The 18963-nt window shown below is 45.8% G+C and overlaps 1 protein-coding gene across 2 annotated transcripts in view; it reads left to right on the top strand.

Moving 5' to 3' along the window:
* mthfd1l (methylenetetrahydrofolate dehydrogenase (NADP+ dependent) 1 like) overlaps positions 1-18963 on the top strand; it is a 218083-nt gene that overhangs the window by 77663 nt on the left and 121457 nt on the right. For both annotated transcript variants that reach the window (XM_038805377.1, XM_038805387.1), the window contains exons 16-19: positions 3183-3285; positions 4217-4293; positions 7185-7325; positions 12193-12261. In XM_038805377.1, the coding sequence (XP_038661305.1) occupies positions 3183-3285; positions 4217-4293; positions 7185-7325; positions 12193-12261 (390 nt within the window). The remainder of the gene's footprint in view (positions 1-3182; positions 3286-4216; positions 4294-7184; positions 7326-12192; positions 12262-18963) is intronic.

The raw sequence follows: 18963 nt of genomic DNA on the forward strand, positions 1-18963 counted from the left end.
ACTCTAAGACCACACCTGGTACCATGCTGTGTTCGCTATTTTGCTTTACCTGGATCGCTTGGATGCATAGTGTTGAATAAAGAAGACCAAGCTTTAACAAACAAAACTACATTTATTACACTATTTATTAAGATTTGATCACATTCCTAAAGTAGAAGGTCTCTCCATTAATTAAACTGTGCTAGCTCTAAACAGCAGATTTTCTCAAGTACAACTGCTCTCTCAAGCTTCACTATCTTATCCAGATCTCTCCTAACTCGTGACTCCCAGAATCCTCGAAGTCACGTGATATATATTATATAGTTCCCTCTCGTGGTAAGAAGCATTATCATTAACTTGTTAACTCTTTACGTCCCAGTTGATATACATATCATTATAAAAACCAAACTGCCCATGAATTCTGGCTTGCTCGTCCATTTCAGAGCGCAGTTATCAACCACATTTTTGTGGATCTGGAGTCACACAGGCCAGAGCAGGTAAGGATGGCAGGGTTACTTCCCTAAAGGAAATTCGTGAACCAGATATTTTCATAAAGGATATTGGTGATTCGGGTGGGTTTATGCAGGATTCAGTGATGGGTTGATGGTGACTATTTACGAAGACTAGCTTTTGGTTTTATTGAATTTAAATTCCACCAGCTGCCATGGTGGGATTTAAAGCCTTGTCTCTACCTGTATCTAGATTACTAACCCAGCAACATCACACTGTGCCACTGTCTCCCCTATGAATAATTCAGTGAAGGGCTTCTGTTTTTAAAATATATTTTATTACTAACATATATCAAAACAGATAACTTTATCCTCTCTAATCGCAGGAAGTCGTACAGGTCACCCAACCAAGCCGCTGAGCCCAGTGGCGATGCCGACTGCCACTCCAGCAACACTTGCCGCCGTGCAATCAGAGAGGCGAAGGCCGCAACATCGGCTTTCCTCCTCTCCATGAGCTCTGGCTTCTCTGAAACCCCAACTATCGCTACCAAAGGGTCTGGGTCCACCTCCTCCTCCACTACCCTGGCTAAGACCGTGAACACTCCTGCACAGAATCTTCCCAATTTTGCGCAACCCCAAAACATGTGCGCGTGATCTGCTACCCCCCTGAAAGAACCCTCTCATTCTCACCCGAGTCATGTGTGCATCACCTTAAATTGTATCAGGCTCATCCTTGTACAAGAGGAGATCCCATTTACCCTCCGCAGTGCCTCACTCCATACTCCCCAATTGATCTTCCCTCCCAACTCCGCTTCCCATTTCTCCTTGATCTTCACCACCCGCTCGCCCCCCTGCTCCCCCAACCAGTTGTATATATCCCCAATTCTTCCCTCCCCTTCCACATCCGGTAGCAGCAGTCGCTCCAAAAGGATGTATCCTGCCAACCTAGGACACCCCATCCAAACCTTTCGCGCAAAGTCCCTAACCTGTAGATACCTGAACTCGCTCCCCCTCGGCCGCTCTACCCTCTCCCTTAGCTCATCCAGACTGGTGAACCCTTCTACGGATCCCTCACCTTGACCAGCCCCACTTCCCTCCACCTCCTATGTACACTATCCATCCTCCCGGCTCAAACCCATAATTCTCGCACAGCGGCATTAGCACCAACATCGCTTCCACCCTAAAATGCCTCCTCAACTGATTCCATATCCTCACTGTGGACTGCACCACCGGGCTACCTGAATACCTACTCTGAGCCATTGGCAACACTGCCATCACCATAGCCTCAAACTAGACCCCTTACAAGATTCCTCCTCCATCCTAACCCAGTCTACCCCTTCTCTTTCCCACCACCGCTGCACACAAAGGGCTTGTTAATCAGATTTTAGTGATTTGGTCGGAAGTCGTTTTTGGATTCTTGTCAAACCAGCAGTAGAGTTTGTAGTGCTCTGTAGATTTTCTATCAGATAAGTAATCTGATTGGCAGCACCCTGTGAAATGTGTATTAGTTTAGTGCCGGTGAATTAAACTGAATTGGTTTTCTTAGGAAGGATAAATTACTGAAAAGGTTATTGAAAGGTGCTTCAGCCAATCAAAACTGGTAGTGTAGGTAGGGAAGCTATGTCATGCAGTGGAAAGACCAGAACATAGGGCCATAATCTATAGAACTAAGTAATTCAGGGGGGCATAACCTATAGAACTAAGCTATTCACGGGTGATGTTAGGAAGCCCTTCTTCAGATAAAGGATAGTGGAAATCTGGAGTACTTTCTTCCAAAAAGCCTTTGCATCTCCATCCATTGAAAACTTGAGATAGGTGGATTCTTGTTCAACATAGATATTAAGGGATCTGGAACCAAGGTGAGTAAATGGAGTTAAAATACAGGCTATGCAAGACCTGACTGAATTACTGAACAGGCTTGAGGGATTGAATGGTGCTCTCCTGTTCCTGCTGTGTTAATGGACTACAGGCTGGTTTTGAATGACCCATCAGATTGAACTTGTCCCGCACCTGTACATGCTAAAACCCATACCTGCTAAAATAAATTGTATTTTGATTTGTAGTGTCTGTTTTAAACACGTTATTGAGAGAACCATGAAATTTACAGTGCAGAAGGAGGCCATATGGCCCATCGAGTCTGCACCGACCCTTGGAAAGCGCACCCTACTTAAGCCCATGCATCCACTACAACAAACTAACCCCACCTAAACCGTTTGGATATTAAGGGGCAATTTAGCATGTCCAATCCACCTAATCTGCACATCTTTGGACTGTGGGTGGAAACCGGAGCACCTGGAGTAAACCCACACAGACACGGGGAGGAAGTGCAAACTCCACACACAGTCACCTGAGACCGGAATTGAACCTGGGTCCCTGGAGCTGTGAGGCAGCAGTGCTAACCACTGTGCCACCATTTGATCCCTTTAACCCCAAGAACTATATCCAACTCCTTCTTGAAAACATAATGTTTTGTCCTCAACAGTTTTCTGTGGTAGAGAATGCCACAGGTTTACAATTCTCTGGGTGAAGAAATTTCTCCTTACCACTTATCCTCAGACTGTGACCCCTGGTTCAGGACTCCTCAGCATCACAGTCCCAGTGCTAACCACTACACCACATGCAGCCCTTACACTGTCTGATTTGAAGTTGAACTTCCGTTTTGATCAAGTGGATTTTGTGTAGAGAGCAAATGGTTAATTGCAGGAGAGGCTGATCCTAGCAATCACCCAAGTTGCATGTTTCTTTCCACTGCAGCGATTGGGGATCCGAAAGAAGGACCCGAGCACGTTGACACCCGAAGAAGTCTTGAAATTTGTTCGTTTGGACATTGATCCATCTACGATTACATGGCAACGAGGTGACTGTTTTTTAAAATTTGATTGTTTTTTAATGTTTCATTAAGGTGGAGTGAGGTAGACATGGAAAGATAATCGCTTTGTGAAATTGTTCACATGCTTCAAACTCTGGAGGAATTTGTGAATTTGCTGATTGTCAATGTTGAATGACTCTCATTCGAGTGACTCTCGGCCGTCCTCCACGATGAACAGGAGAAAAGAAAACTTGCATTCAGAACCACAAGATGTCTCAAGCTGCTTTATAGCCATTGAATTGCTTTAACTGTAGTCACTGCAATAATGTAGGAAATGTGGTAGCCAATTTGTTCACAGCAAGTTCACACACAACAATGTGACAATGACCAGATCATCTGTTTTGGTGATGTTGGTTGAGTGACAAATATTTGCCAGGGCCTGGAGAGAAGTCCCTTATTCTTTCTCAGGCAAGTGCACAGGAATCATTTCCACCCAGCTGAGATAATAGTGGTATCCTCTCTGCTGCCCCCTCTCTTCGACCTGACCCCTCTTCCACTTTGACCTGCCCTACACGCCTCCCTTCACTCTACTTTCCCTTCTCCACCTAGTCCTGCCAGCTCTTCAAACTGTGGTCCTCCTAATACCCCCATCATGCGCTGATTCTTTTTCTGTCTCCCTCCCTCCCTGAACCCCTTCTTTCTCCCTCCCTTCCTGCCTCACTCTGCCTACCTCCCTTCCAGACTCTCGCTGCCTCCCTCCCTGACACTTGCAATCTCTCTCTCTCTCTCTCTCTCTCTCTCTCTCTCTCTCTCTCTCTCTCTCTCTCTCTCTCTCTCTCTCTCTCTCTCTCTCTCTCTCTCTCTCTCTCTCTCCTCACTGCCCTCCCCCTCACACTCACTCTTCCCCATCTTACTTCCCTCCGGCCTGTATAATCTGACAGATTATTTATAATTATTTATATTGACTTTATTTTTCCAGTGCTCGATACAAATGATCGTTTCTTGCGTAAAATTACGATTGGACAGTCTGGTACGGAGAAGAAATTTGTCAGAGAGGTATGGACTCTTTTATGCAGGGCCTTATTTGGATAGTGATGAGCTGCAACAAGGATCATTTGCGACTCATGGAAATAATGTATTCACTGATTGATGTGGTCCAAATTAGGTCAGTGGATATTGAAGTCTAATCTTCCTGATCAATGTTTTAAGGGGCCGACATCACTGGTGGAGGGTCCTCTGCTCCTTGCCAATTAGCTGTGGCTGTGATTTGGGGGGGGGGGGGGCTACACTCCGGCGCCTGTTCGGGTACACTGAGGGAGAATTCAGAATGTCCAATTCACTTAACAAGCATGTCATTCGGGACTTGTGGGAGGAAACCGGAGGAAAACCAAGCAGACACAGGGAGAACGTGTAGATTCCACACAGACAATGACCCAAGCCGAAAATCGAACCCAGGTCTCTGGCGCTGAGAAGCTACAATGGCGTGATTATTGTGGACAGTTCTCAAAACGTTTGATAAAGGGCTTTATCTCAATCACAAAAAACCTTGAAAGAAGTTGAGTGAGACTTGGCAGAATTTCAGAAACAAATTGCGCAACTAGTGCTGCCACCGAGTGGCTGCAAATTAAACTTTCCTCTGATGGTGCAGAGCAGTGGGGGGGGGATTTAAGGATCCTAGGCTGAAGGAGAGATTCGCATGGTGTGGAGAGAGCGTGAGGTAAGCAGGATTAATTAGAGGAGCTGACATGGGCATTAAGGACCAAATGGCACCCTCCTGTGCTTGCATGATTCAACGGGTAATTTTAATCTAGCTGGTCCCACAGTCACTGGTCAAGTTCAAATCTAATACCTGTTTAAACCCACCTTGTTTCCACTGACTTAAGTGGAGCATTAAAATTGTTTTTTTGTGTTAAGCTTTCTCGATTCCATCAGTGCTGGTTAGGTTAAATGGTGCCCCACCCTTGGCTCAATAAGCACTTTGCTTGAAGATCATAGAATTCCTACAATGCAGAAGAAAGCCATTCGCTCTATGAAGTCTGCACTGACCCTCTCAAAGAGCACTCTAGGCCCATTCCCTTGCCCTGTCCCTGTAATCCAAACTAACCTTTGGACACAAACGGGCAATTTAGCATGGCCAAACCACCTAACCTGCAAATCAGAGATTGGTGTAAGAGCAGTTAATTTCACTGCGGGTTGGCTTTTTAAAAAAAATTTACGAATACCTCACTCATTTTTTCCAATTAAGGGGCAATTTAGCGTGGCCAATTCACCTACCCTGCATGTCTATTGGATTGTGGGGGTGAAACCTTTGCAAACATGAGGGAATGTGCAACCTCCACACAAGCTGGGATCGAACCTGGGACCTCGATGCTGTGGAGCAGCAGTGCTAACCACTGCACCACCATGCTGCCCCTACTGCTTTCACTGCCTCCAAATTCGGAGACTTCATTCAGTCCATGTCCGCTTTCCGTAGAGCAATCCAATCAATCCTTTTCCGTGGTCTATGCTCTTTGCGCTGTAAGCTTATTTTCCCACAAGTATCCATTCCATTTCCTTTCAAAATCATTTGTCGTCATCATTTCCACTATCCTATAAGTGCCAAGTTCTGGTTCATTACCACTAGCTGTAGTAAAAATATGTTCCTCCGATTCCGCTGCATCTCTTGTCCAAAACTTTAAATCTGTGTTGCCTGGTCATTGTAACATCAGCTAATGGAAACAGCTTTTCTTGGTCTATCTTACCCAAACCTGCATAATTTCACACATCTTTTATCACATCTTATCTTGTTGTGTTACAGATCTGAACGATAAGTCGTCTAATGTTTCATAGAGTTTACAGTGCAGTAGGAGGCCATTCGGTCCATGCAGTCTGCACCGGCCTTTGGAAAGCGCACCCTACATTGCCCACACCTCCACCCTATCCCCGTAACCAAGTAACCTTTTTGGATACTATGGGCAATTTAGCTTGGCCAATCCATCTAACCTGCACATATTTGGACTGTGGGATGAAACTAGAGCACCCGGAGGAAGCCCACGCAGACACTGGGCGAAAGTGCAAGCTCCACGTGGTCACCAGAGCCCAGAATTGAACCCGAGTCCCTTGGGCTGGGAGGCAGGAATGCCACCGTGCCACCTCTTAAAAGATAGTTTTCATCTCTATAGCTTTCCACTGTCGTTTCGTATTAAGCGATATGGAATCATGGGGTTAGATGAAGTTAAGGTACAGATCAATCATGATCTGGTGGAATAAGCTTGAGGATTTGAATGACAGGGTAATAATCTTTATTAGTGTCACAAGTAGGCTTGCACTTACACTGCAATGAAGTTGCTGTGAAAATCCCTTGGTCGCCTCACTCCGGCGTCTGTTCAAGTACGCTGAGGGAAAATTCAGAATGTCCAAATTACCTAACGGCGTGTCTTTTTGGGACTTGTGGGAGGAAACCGGAACACCTAGAGGATACCCATGCAGACATGGGGAGAACATGCAGACCCTGCACAGACAGTGCCCCAAGCCAGGTATCGAACCTGAAACCCTGGCGCTGTGAAACAACAGTGCTAACCACTGTTGCTACCATGCCATGGTGATAGTTGAATGTAATTAGTGGAGACAATCTTGCTTTGACAGTTTCCAGTTTGGGAATTTATAATGACAATATATACAAACAAAATAATGCCTGAATATGTGACTTTACAAGTGATGACTGAACTATGATATCTTGCCTTGGTGCTGCTGTTCCCCTGCTCTAACTTCACTGCAGTTTGCTGTTGACCCCTCTCCTGTATTCAACAGCACATTGTTGTAAGTCTACATGTGAAAAGTGAACCAGAATCCCAGGTGGGAGGGGTGGAGGAAAAAAAGAGTCTGAGTTTTATTCTGCAAACCTGTCTGATCTCTCTGGTTCGCATACAGTAGCTGAGTTGTTCTGATGTGCCTTTCTCCTCTTCAAGACTCAGTTCGACATTGCAGTTGCCAGTGAAATCATGGCAATTCTTGCCCTAACTGACAGTCTGGCTGACATGAAGACTCGCCTCGGTAATATAGTGGTAGCCAATGACAAGAGAGGAGAACCAGTTACAGCAGAAGATGTGGTGGGTACCAATTGCGGTTGTCATTTAAGTATAAAGCCCAAACATTCAAAGGCATTCAATGGATAAAGTCAAGTGTATAAAATTAATCTCTAATTGCCATCAGAAAGAGAATTTCTGAATGAACCCTACTTGCAACTCTAGTTGGGGGGGGGGAAGAAAGGTGGATGCATTTATACAGAAGTTTTTATCACCTTGAGACAATCTGACAGAACACGTTACAGCCAATACTTTGAGGTATAGATGTTATTCAAATGTAGAAAAAGTGTCTGGCAATGCAATAATGACCAGATAATCTGTTTTAGCAGTGTTAGTTGAGGGATAAATATTAGCCAGAACACTGAGTAAAACTCCCAGTACCATCTTCAAAATAGTGCAGTGGGATCGTTTACACCCACCTGAGTGGGCAGACAGGGCCACGGTTTAACATACACCATCCAATCGTCAGTACCTCTGTGTGATGCTGCATTGAGTGGCAGCCTTGATTTGTGCTCGGCTCTGGAGAGGTGGTTAAACCCACATCTCTCTAACTTGAAGACAAGAGCATTTTATGGCTGAGGCAATCTGAAATTATGAGCATATCTTGTCTTTTTGAAACAAAGAGCCTTCTAAATAATGCCTTTAAAATTGCAATGATTTTGCTCTTTGTCCTTCCAGGTAAAAACGTTAGAAGTAACTGATCCTTTAAATACTTCTTACTTCAAATACTGACCAGCTCGAGCCAGCAAGATAGGTTTTGAATGGCAACTTTTCAGATCCTCTCAAATATTTTTCTCAACCTTGCAAGACAAATGGATTAGTAACAGGATGTCGTCACACTGACGGGATTCAGTGTGGCAAAAGATTTGTATTTCACAGTCACAGTTGTTGGTTTTACTTCTTTATTAACTCCCAAAGCTTGGGGCTACTTCAACCATCTGTTAAGGGTTCAGGCACTTACTAAATGGATGGGGAGGGAAAAAAAAGTCTGCATTATAGAATGTGTCCTCCCCTATCTCTATAACTGCCTCCAGCCCTTCAAGATTTCCCTGTCCTGCAACTCTGGCCTCTTGCACCTTCCTGATATTTAATTGTTCCAACACTAGAAGCTGTGTAGGCCCCGACCTCTGAATTCCCTCGCTATTCTTCTCTATCAAATTCTGAGGGACAGAATTAGTATCCACTTAGAGAGATAAACGTTAATCAGGGATAGTCAGCATTGCTTTGTCAGGGGAGATTATGCCTCACAAATTTTATTGTATGTTTTGAGGGGGCGACTAGGTATGTCGATGAGGGCTGTGTAATTGATGTAGTCTACATAGACTTCAGTAAGGCTTTTGACAAGGTCCTGCATGGGAGACTGGCCAAGGAGGTAAGAGCCAATGGAATCCAGGATAATTTAGCAAATTTGATCCAAAATAGGGCTGAGTAGTAGGAAGCAGAGGATGATGGTTGAAGATTATTTTTCTGATTGAAAGCCTGTGTCCAGTGGTGTACATGCTGGGTCCCTTGCTGTTTGTCATGTACATTAATGAACTAGATGGGTAAGTAGAAAATATGATCAGTGTATTGGCAAATGACTCGGAAATTGGCAGTGTGGTAAAGAATGAGAAGGAAGGCCTTCGATTACAGGATGATCTAGATGGGCTGGTCAGATGGGCAGAACAGTGGCAAATGGAATTTAACCCTGAAATGGGTGAGGTGATACATTGGGGGGGGGGGGGGGGGGGGAGACCAACAAGGCAAGAGAATACACATGAATGGTAGGACGCTCGGGAAGTATAAGAGGCCCAGAGGGACCTGGGGTGCATGTCCATAGATCCCTGAAGGCAGTAGGACAGGTAGATAACGTGGCTAAGAAGGCATATGGGATACTTGCCTTTATTAACCGAGGTCAGGGAAATAAGAGCAGGGGATTACGATGGAGCTGTATAAAATGCTCATTAGGCCACATCTGGAGTAGTGTGCGCAGTTCTGATCGCCACAATAAGGGAAGGACATGATTTCACTGGACAGGTTGCAGAGGAGATTCACCAGGATGTTGCCTGGGCTGGAGCTTTCAGCTATGAAGAGAGGCTGGATAGGCTGGGGAAGTTTTCCTTGGAGCAGAGAAGGCTGAGGGGGAACCTGATTTGAGGTGTATGAAATTGAGGGGTGTCGATAGGAAGGAACTTTTCCCTTTGGTAGCGAGGTCAATAACCAGGGGCATAAAGGAATTTGAGGGAAAGCTTTTTCACCCAGGGGGTGGTGGGAATCTGGAACTCACTGCTAGAAAGGATGGTAGAGGTGGAAAGCCTCACAACATTTACAAAGCATTTAGATGAAGCACAGAATAATACAGTGCCGAATAGGCCCTTCGGCCCACCAGTCTGCATGAAAAACACCTGACCTGCCTACCTAATCCCATTTGCCAGCACTTGGCCCATAGCCTTGAATGTTATGACATACCAAGTGCTCATCCAGGTATTTTTTTTTAAGGATGTGAGGTAACCCGTCTCTACCACCCTCCCAGACAGTGCATTCCAGACCATCATTGTCCTCTGGATAAAACATTTTTTCTTCAGATCCCTCTTAAACCTCCTGCCTGTCACCTTGAAACTTGTGTCCCCATATAACTTAATCTGATCTGATTAAACTATTATTATTGTTATTATTATTAATTACCGACCCTTCAACTAAGTGGAACAGCTGCTCCTTTTCCACCCTGTCCATGCTCCTCATAATCTTGAGCACTCAAAGTCACAGCATACAAGGTTACGGACCAAATGCAGGAAATGGGATTAGAATAGATAGGTACTTGATGGCTGCTGCTGACACAATGGGCCAAATGGCCTCTGGTGTTGTATGACTCTGACATCGCTCCGATAAGACATTGCTTTAATGCTAATTCTGACTCGGATTTTAGTCACCAGTCCTAATGTTTCCTTTGATTCAGTGTCGGGATTATGTATAAGATTCTATGGCACTATTTTGAATACTATAAAGGAAATTATCCCTGGTATCCTGGCCAATATGCATTCCCCATACAACATCACAAAATACATTATCTCGTGATTTGCAGCATTACTGTTTGTGGGTGCTTGCTGTGCATAAATTGACTACTGCATTTCCTACATTACAACAGTAACTACACGTCAAAAATACTTAATTGGCTGTGAAGTGTATTGAGATGTACAATGGTTATGCAAAACGCTATATAAATGCAAGTCTTTCTTTGTATTCTCCAGTATACCTTGGGATATATTAAAGATGTTGTATAATTGGTTCCATTTTTAAAAAACTTTGCTGTTGAGTGGAAATAAGTATTTCTGTATATTGAATACAGTTTATAATGGCAAGTTTTACTCCAGCTTCTAATAAATTGTCTGCCATTTCTCATGTGTCCTATTAGAAATTGTGGACATTTTTTTTTTAGAACTGCATTTACAATATTCATTGAACTTTTAACAGTTGCATTGGCAAAGGGTCTGCCTGACTGAATGTGGGATCTGATTAAATGCTGGCCAGACTTTGCAAAGAAATGGCATGACAGATGAAAGCCATCAGACTGAAGTATTCACGACTTCAAGAGACTTCAATATTCTAGTTCGAACTCAATATTCCATTTATTAGAATGTACAATTATGCAGCTAATTCAACTGATTCAAGTCTTGCCACTGGTAGTTAGATTAAATGCAATTAAAACATGGATATATTATTGCATCGAAAATTCAAATTAAAGGGGCTCCCTCACTATTGTCTTTAATTTAAGTTAACCTGACTATTTAAAGGCAAATACCGTCTACTTTGAATTGCCCTGATCACTTAATTTTACACTGTAACAGACCTCAAGCTTTTGAGAATGTTACTGATGAATTCAGCAACTCTCCAAAATGTACTTTGTTCGGGTTTTCGGGAAGCTTTTGTCAGATGTCCAAGTGACAGAATTTTAATTAAACTTATTCTGCGTTTCCATGATTGGTATGGTGCGGTTCGGAGATAAATTGTTCTACAAAAGCACTACATTGTATTGCAAGGTAAAAGTCTACGTTTGCAATAGGAGCTCTATCTGATTTCCCAGTGAAATGGAGAGAGACTTTAATTTCTAAATCTAGAGAGTTGATGCAAGTTATGAAGAAACTACTGTTTAGGTGTTCCCGGGTGTATTATCGTGAGGGTAGACGTGGGCTCGGTGTAAACACCCCTAAGGTGATGCCCCCTATGGTGCAGTGCTCCCTCAGTACTGCACTGAATGTCTGGCTCCATCACGTGCCACAAGTTTTTTGAGATGAATGGGAACCCTTAGTCTTCAGATTTAGACCAACGTGCTCGGTCAGCTGAGACATGGCTGCCTTTGCCTTGTCTGGAGCTGGGTGGGAGGATTCTCTGCAATTCATGTGTTTGCTCCTGTGGGTCTGGCAGGCCAATTGCTTGTTAACCAGTGACTCCCTGGAGTTCTGCAGAGTTATCCACTAAGTTTCCGATTTGATTCTCCCGCCCCTGCTTCCTCCTGGGCCTAACTGCAGGTTGCTATTGGATGAGTTAAGCTAGGTAAAGAACAGCGCAAGAGTCTGCGGCGTTGGTGTGGGCCTGGTATTCACGTACAGGCCAGACTGGGTAAGGATGATAGAATTTGTCCCCTGAAGGACATAAAAGTACCAGTTGAGTTTTTTCAAAATTCTGACAACTTCATGGTTTTGTTACTGATACTGGCTTTTTATTTCCAAATATATTTTTTTGAACTGAATTCAAATTTTCAAGCCATAAAGACAGGATTTGAACTTACTGCCAAGGTCTACGAATTTCTGTCTGATAATGATTTGAAATACAACATTGCCAATATCCCTGCTTCAGTCCATTTGAAAATCACACATTGTTCTTAATAAGTAATTTCTCTGTTCTCTCTATGCAGGGGGTTACTGGTGCACTGGCTGTTCTGATGAAAGATGCTATCAAACCAACTTTGATGCAAACACTGGAGGTAAGAATGCTCAATCTTCTCTGACTTCAGCGTGGGAGAGCCCGGATCCTCAGTTAGGAAAGTAAAGGATTAATTTGATATATATAGCGCCTTTCATGAATTCCAGGCATCCCCAAGAATTGTATTGTCAATTAAATACATTTGAAATGTAGTCACTGTTCTTTTTTTTCATAAATTTAGAATACCCAATTAATTTCTTCCAATTAAGGGGCAATTTAGCATGGCCAATCCACCTAACCTGCACATTTTTGGGTTGTGGGGGCGAATCCCACGTAAACACAGGGAGAATGTGCAAACTCCACACGGATGGTGACCCAGAGCCGGGATCGAACATGGAACCTCGGTGCCATGAGGCAGTCGTGCTAACCACTGCGCCATCGTGCTGCCCAAGTAGTCACTGTTCCAATGTAGGAAACTCAGCAGCCAATTTTGGCACCTAATAATTATTGCTCTGATCATTGTCTCTCTTTGTCTTTTGGTCAGGCTCTCTCCTTGTCTGTCTGCCTTTCTCTTTGTCTGTCTGTTGGTCTGCCTCTCTCTTTGTCTGTCTGTTGGTCTGCCTCTCTCTTTGTCTGTCTGTTGGTCTGCCTCTCTCTTTGTCTGTCTGTTGGTCTGCCGCTCTCTTGGTCTGTCTGTCCGTCCGTCTCTCTCTTTGTCTGTCTGTCCGGCTCTTTTTTGTCTGTCTGCCTGTCCAGCTCTCTCTTTGTCTGTCTGTCTGTCCGGCTCTCTCTTTGTTGCTGTCTGTCTGTCTGTCCAGCTCTCTCTTTGCCTGTCTGTCTGTCCGGCTCTCTTTTGTCTGTCTGTCTCCCCCAGCCCAACTCAGCCAATTACTACCTGATGACTCAACTCTCCATAGCAGTGTGATGGAAGGGGGTATTAACAGTGCCATCAAGCAGCACTTATTTTAGAGTATCCAATTCCTTTCTTCCAATTAAGGGGCAATTTAGCGTGGCCAATTCATGTACCCTACACATCTTTTTGGCTTGTGGGGATGAGATCCACGCAGACATAGAACATAGAACAGTACAGCACAGAACAGGCCCTTCGGCCCTCAATGTTGTGCCGAGCCATGATCACCCTACTCAAACCCACGTATCCACCCTATACCCGTAACCCAACAACCCCCCCCTTAACCTTACTTTTATTAGGACACTACGGGCAATTTAGCATGGCCAATCCACCTAACCCGCACATCTTTGGACTGTGGGAGGAAACCGGAGCACCCGGAGGAAACCCACGCACACAGGGGGAGGACGTGCAGACTCCACACAGACAGTGACCCAGCCGGGAATCGAACCTGGGACCCTGGAGCTGTGAAGCATTTATGCTAACCAGGGAGACATAGGGAGAATGTGTAAACTCCACACACACAGTGGCCCGGAGCCGAACCCAGGGCCGGGATTCTCCCCTTCCCGGCGGGGCGGGGGTTCCAGGCGTGTTGGAGTGGCGTGAAGCACTCTGGCGCCGGGCCGCCCCAAAGATGCGGAAGTCTCTGCACCTTTCGGGGCCAAGCCCTCACATTGAGGGGCCAGGCCCACACCGGAGTGGTTCCCACTCTGCCGGCTGGCTGCTGATGTCATACCTGCGCTGGGGAGGGGGTCTCTTCTGCCTCCGCCATGGTGAAGACCATGGCACAGGCGGAAGAAAAGGAGTGCCCCCACGGTACAGGCCCGCCCACCAGGCCACCGTGGGGGCACCCCCCGGGGTCAGATCGCCCCCCCGGACCCCGATGCCCGCCTGCGCCGCCGGTCAGCTAGGTGGTTTAATCCACGCCGGCGGGAGAGGCCTGTAAGCGGCGGGATTTCAGACTATCGTGGGCCGGAGAATCGCCGCGGGGGGGGGGGGGCCTGCAGACCGGTGTGGCGCGATTCCCGCCCTCGCCGAATTGCTGAGGGGGGGGTGTGGAGAATTCGGGACATGGCGGGGGCGGGATTGACGCCGGCCGCGGGCGATTCTCCGACCCGGCGGGGGTCGGAGAATCCCGCCTTGGGTCACTAGCGCTGAGGTAGCCGAGAGGCACTTACTCAGCAATAACCTGCTCACGGCCACTCAATTTGGGTTCTGCCAAGGTCACTTAGCTCCTGACCTTGATATAGCTTGGTTCAAACATGGACAAAAGAGCTGAATGCCAGTGATGAAGTGATAGTGACTGCCCTTGACATGAAGGCAGCATTTGACCGAGTATGGCATCAAGGAGCCGTAATTAAACTGGAGTCAATAGAAATCGGGGAAAACTCTCCACTTGGAGTCACACCTGGCACAAAGGAAGATGGTTGTGGTTCCTGGAGATCAATCACCTCAGCTCCAGGTCATCATTACAGGAGTTCCTCAGGGTAGTGTCCTCGGCCCAACCATCTTCAGCTGCTTCATCAATGACCTCCCTGTCATCATAATGTCAGAAGTGGAGATGTTCGCAGGTGACTGTACAATAGTACAGCACAGTACAGGCCCTGTTCACCATTCGCAACTCTTCAGATAATGAAGCAGTCCATGTCCAAATGCAGCATGACCTGGACAATATCTAGGCTTGAGCTGATAAGTGAAAGGTACATTCGCACCACACAAGTGTCGGGCAATGACCACCTCCTACAAGAGAGGATCTAACCATCGCCCCATGACATTCAATGGCATTACCATTGTTGAATCCCCCACAATCAACATTCTGGGAGTTACCATTGATCAGAAACTGAACTGGACTAGCCATATTAATATTGTTGCTACCAGGGCAAATCAAAGGTTGGGAATCCTATGCTGAATAACTTGCCACTTTACCCCCCAAAAGCCTGCCCATCATCTACAAGGCATGAGTTAGGGGTGTAAGGGAATACTCTCCACTTGGATGAGTGCAGCTCCAACAACACCCAAGAAGCTCAACGCCATCCAGGACAAAGCAACCCACTTGATTGCTGCCCTTTCCACAACCTTTCAAACCCTCTACCACCACCAAACAGTGACTTCCGCGTGGACCATCAACAAGATGCACAGCAGTAACTTGCCAAGATTCCTTAGACAGCAACTTCCAAATCCACAACCACTACTATCTAGAAGGACGAGAGCAGCAGATACCTGGGATCCCACCACTTGGAGGTTCCCCTCCAAGTTACTCACCACCCTGACTTGGAAATATATTATTGTCCCTTCACTGCCGCTGGGGCAAAATCCTGGAACTCCCTTTCTAACAGCACAGTTTCTAACTTGCCACCACCTTCTATGGGGCAACTAAGGCCCCGTGGCACCCCCGGAACGCTCCCGTGGCACCCCCTCCCCAAAGCACTTTCGCTGCCCCATGCCACCCCCGGAAGCGTAAATGCACATCTAAATAATTCTTAAATGTTATGAGGGTCTCTGCCTCCAGCCTTTCAGGCGGTGAGTTCTAGACTTCACATCACCTCTGAACCTCCTGCCCCTTACCTTAAATCTATGCCCTTTTGCCATTCATCCTTTCACCAAGGCTAAAGTTTCTTCTATCTATGCCCCTCGTAATTTTACACATCTCAATCATGTCCCCCCATCAGTCCTGCTTTAAGGGGGGGAAAACAAAGTCTATCCAATCTCTCTCCACAATTAAAACACTCCAGACCAGGCAGCATCCTGATCGATCACCTTTAGGAGGGATATGATAGCACCCTTTGCAGTGCTATCATATTCTTTCTATGATATGGATTCCAGAGCTGCACACAATGCTCTAGCTGTGGCCCAACCAACGTTTTAAAGTTTTAGCATAAACTCCCTGCTCTTATACTCCATGGCGCAGCTAATAAAGGCTTTCTTTAAAAAAAATATTTTACAGGTCCCCCCGCGACGCCAGGGCATAAGGTGGAGAGTTGCTTTCCAACCTATCAGGATCCGCCTTTGGGTGATCAACGTGGCGAAGGCTACAACATCTGCCTCTGCACCAGTTTCCATCCCCGGCTGGTCCAACACCCCGAATATGGCCTCCCGAGGGTCCAGGTCCAGTTTCACGTGCCCCACTTTAGAGATTACCCTAAAAACCTCCTTCCAATAATCCTCCAGCTTTGGACAGGACCAAAAAATATGAACGTGATTTGCTTCTTTTGCCTCCTCATCTCACCCTTGTGAGGCGTGCTCGGTATACCACCTTCAGCTGTATCAGCCCCAACCTCGCGCACGAGGTGGAGGTGTTCACTCTCCGGAGCACCTCGCACCAGATCCCTTCCTCCATGCCCTCTCCCAACTCTTCCTCCCACTTTGGTTTGATCCCTTCCTGCGGTGCCTTCTCATCTTCCAAAATAGCCCCGTATACCGCTGACACTACCCCCTTCTCCAGTCCCCCTGTCGTCAGCACCCCCTCCAGCAATGTGGAGGCCTGCTCCATCGGGAAGCTCTGTATCTCCTTTCTGGCACAATCTCAAACCTGCATGTAACCATATGCTTTCTTAACCACTTATATCCACCTGCTTTGTTACCATAAGGGATCAGTGTACGTGCGTGACAAGATCCCTTTTATCCTCAGTGCTTTCCAGGGTCCTGCCGTTTATTATGTATTCCCTTGCCTTGTTTGTCCTGTCAGATTGAATTCCATTTGCCACTGATCAGCCCATCTGACCAGCCCATCTAAATCCTCCTGTAATCAAAGGCTATCCTCACTATTTACCACCCCAACAATTTTCCTTTTTTCCGTGAACTTCCTGATTAACTCTCCTAAATTTGAAGTTTAATTCATCACTAGGGCTCCAACACTGGTCCCTGCGGGACCCCACAGAACACAGGTTTCCAGTCAGAAAAACACCCATCAACCATCGCTCTCTGCTTCCTACCACTCAGCAAATTCTGGATCCAATTTGCCAAATTTCTTTGTTATAAAAACAAGGTTTTCAGGTCCTGAAATTGAGCAGTCATTCTGGCCATTTATTAAAAACTGAATTTTGTTTAATGGAATATTTGCACTCCACAAATCAACCAAGAACTGTTTGCTTCAGATTTGATGAGTGAAATGAATATTGCTGGTTCCAAAGCTCCACCTTCCTATTGGGATTTGAGGACTGTTGCTTGTGACATATGATGCAGCAAGACAACACATTCATACAAAACAATTTCTTAAATATCTTTTCCACCCTAAGATTTCTACTTCAGCCTCTAATATTGGCCACCTCTGCCATCTGTTGTTAATATCCTCATCTATGTTTTTTGTTACCTTCAGACTTGATTATGCCAATGGTCTCATGGCCAGGTTTTCCTCCTTCCACTTGCATAAGCTTCAACTTATTGTATCAACTTCACTCTGTCCTAACATGTGCCATTCTCCCATCATCCCTGTGTGTGCTGACCAATATTTGGCTCCTAGCCCAGCAATGCCTTGATTTTAAGCTTTTCTTGTGTCCGATCCCTCCGTGGCCTTGTCCCTGCCTGTTTCGATAGCCTCCGCTGGAACATCCAGGAACTCTGCATTTCTCCACATGTGGTTTCTTGCGCATCCCAAATTTCCATCGCCCCACAGTTGGTAACAGTGCCTTCAGCTGTCTCAGCCCTAAAATCAAGGAATCCCTCTCTAAATCAATCCTCCCCTCTCCTTTCAGATGCTCCTTAGAACCTATCTCTTTGACCAATCCTTTAATTACCTATCCTAATAACTTCTTCTGTGACTTGGTGCCAGAAGTTGTTGGGTTATGTTTCTGTAAAACTCCTTGGGACATTTTTGGAGGTGCTTTATAAATGAGAGTAGTTGAAGCCAATAAACTTACCTGCTGTATATCCATCCGTCCATCCGTATATATAGAAGACTGAGCACCCGATCCACTGACATAAATATGGTTAGAAATGTTCACAGCACGGACTGTTATTCAGACTGTGATTCCTTCCACAAATTCACCCTGTTCCCCAAAGGAAGGATGTGAAAATCCATAACCAGAACCACCCCAGTGTCAATTCAACAATGTGCCTCAAACATGTGTTTCTTCAACTGAGCTACTGATTAAACTCCTTTCATGATTGAGAACCGTGTTGCTACCAGGGGGAGTGAATCTTCATTGGAACTTGAAAATCAAAGAATGAAGCAAACTGAGGACTGACTCTTGACGGGCTGCACAACTACCAGCTGGTGTAATTTGGTCTCACTCCCAGGGGTGGTGCTAGAGTTTCATTTATACTGATCCCGAGTCTGCCTCATGATATAAATCCACCCTGGTTTCTAGCCAGGAAGACCTCGACTTCTATTTGGCTCTCCAGCCACCTGGATAAAACCAATTTAATATTTAACTTAACTGTCAGCTGTTAGATTTTGATGGTCAGACTAAGGAGGCTTCCTACGACTTGAAAAACTAAAATTCTAAATAGGGTAGAATTAGAATTAGAATTAGAACAGTACAGCACAGAACAGGCCCTTCGGTCCTCAATGTTGTGCCGAACAATGATCACCCTACTTAAACCCACGTAACCCGTATACCCATAACCCAACAATCCCCCCATTAACCTTACACTACGGGCAATTTAGCATGGCCAATCCACCTAACCCGCACATCTTTGGACTGTGGGAGGAAACCGGAGCACCCGGAGGAAACCCACGCACACACGGGGAGGACGTGCAGACTCCACACAGACAGTGACCCAGCCAGGAATCGAACCTGGGACCCTGCTGGGTAGAAATGCAACGGATTCACCAAACACTGAAAGTAGTGATAGGGTTAACACAAGTGCAAGCAAAGCACTGAGGTTCATTTACAATGGAATATTATCCGCTGTAGC

The sequence above is a fragment of the Scyliorhinus canicula genome, chromosome 1 (genome assembly GCF_902713615.1).
Source record: "Scyliorhinus canicula chromosome 1, sScyCan1.1, whole genome shotgun sequence".
Classification (NCBI taxonomy): Eukaryota; Metazoa; Chordata; class Chondrichthyes; order Carcharhiniformes; family Scyliorhinidae; genus Scyliorhinus; species Scyliorhinus canicula.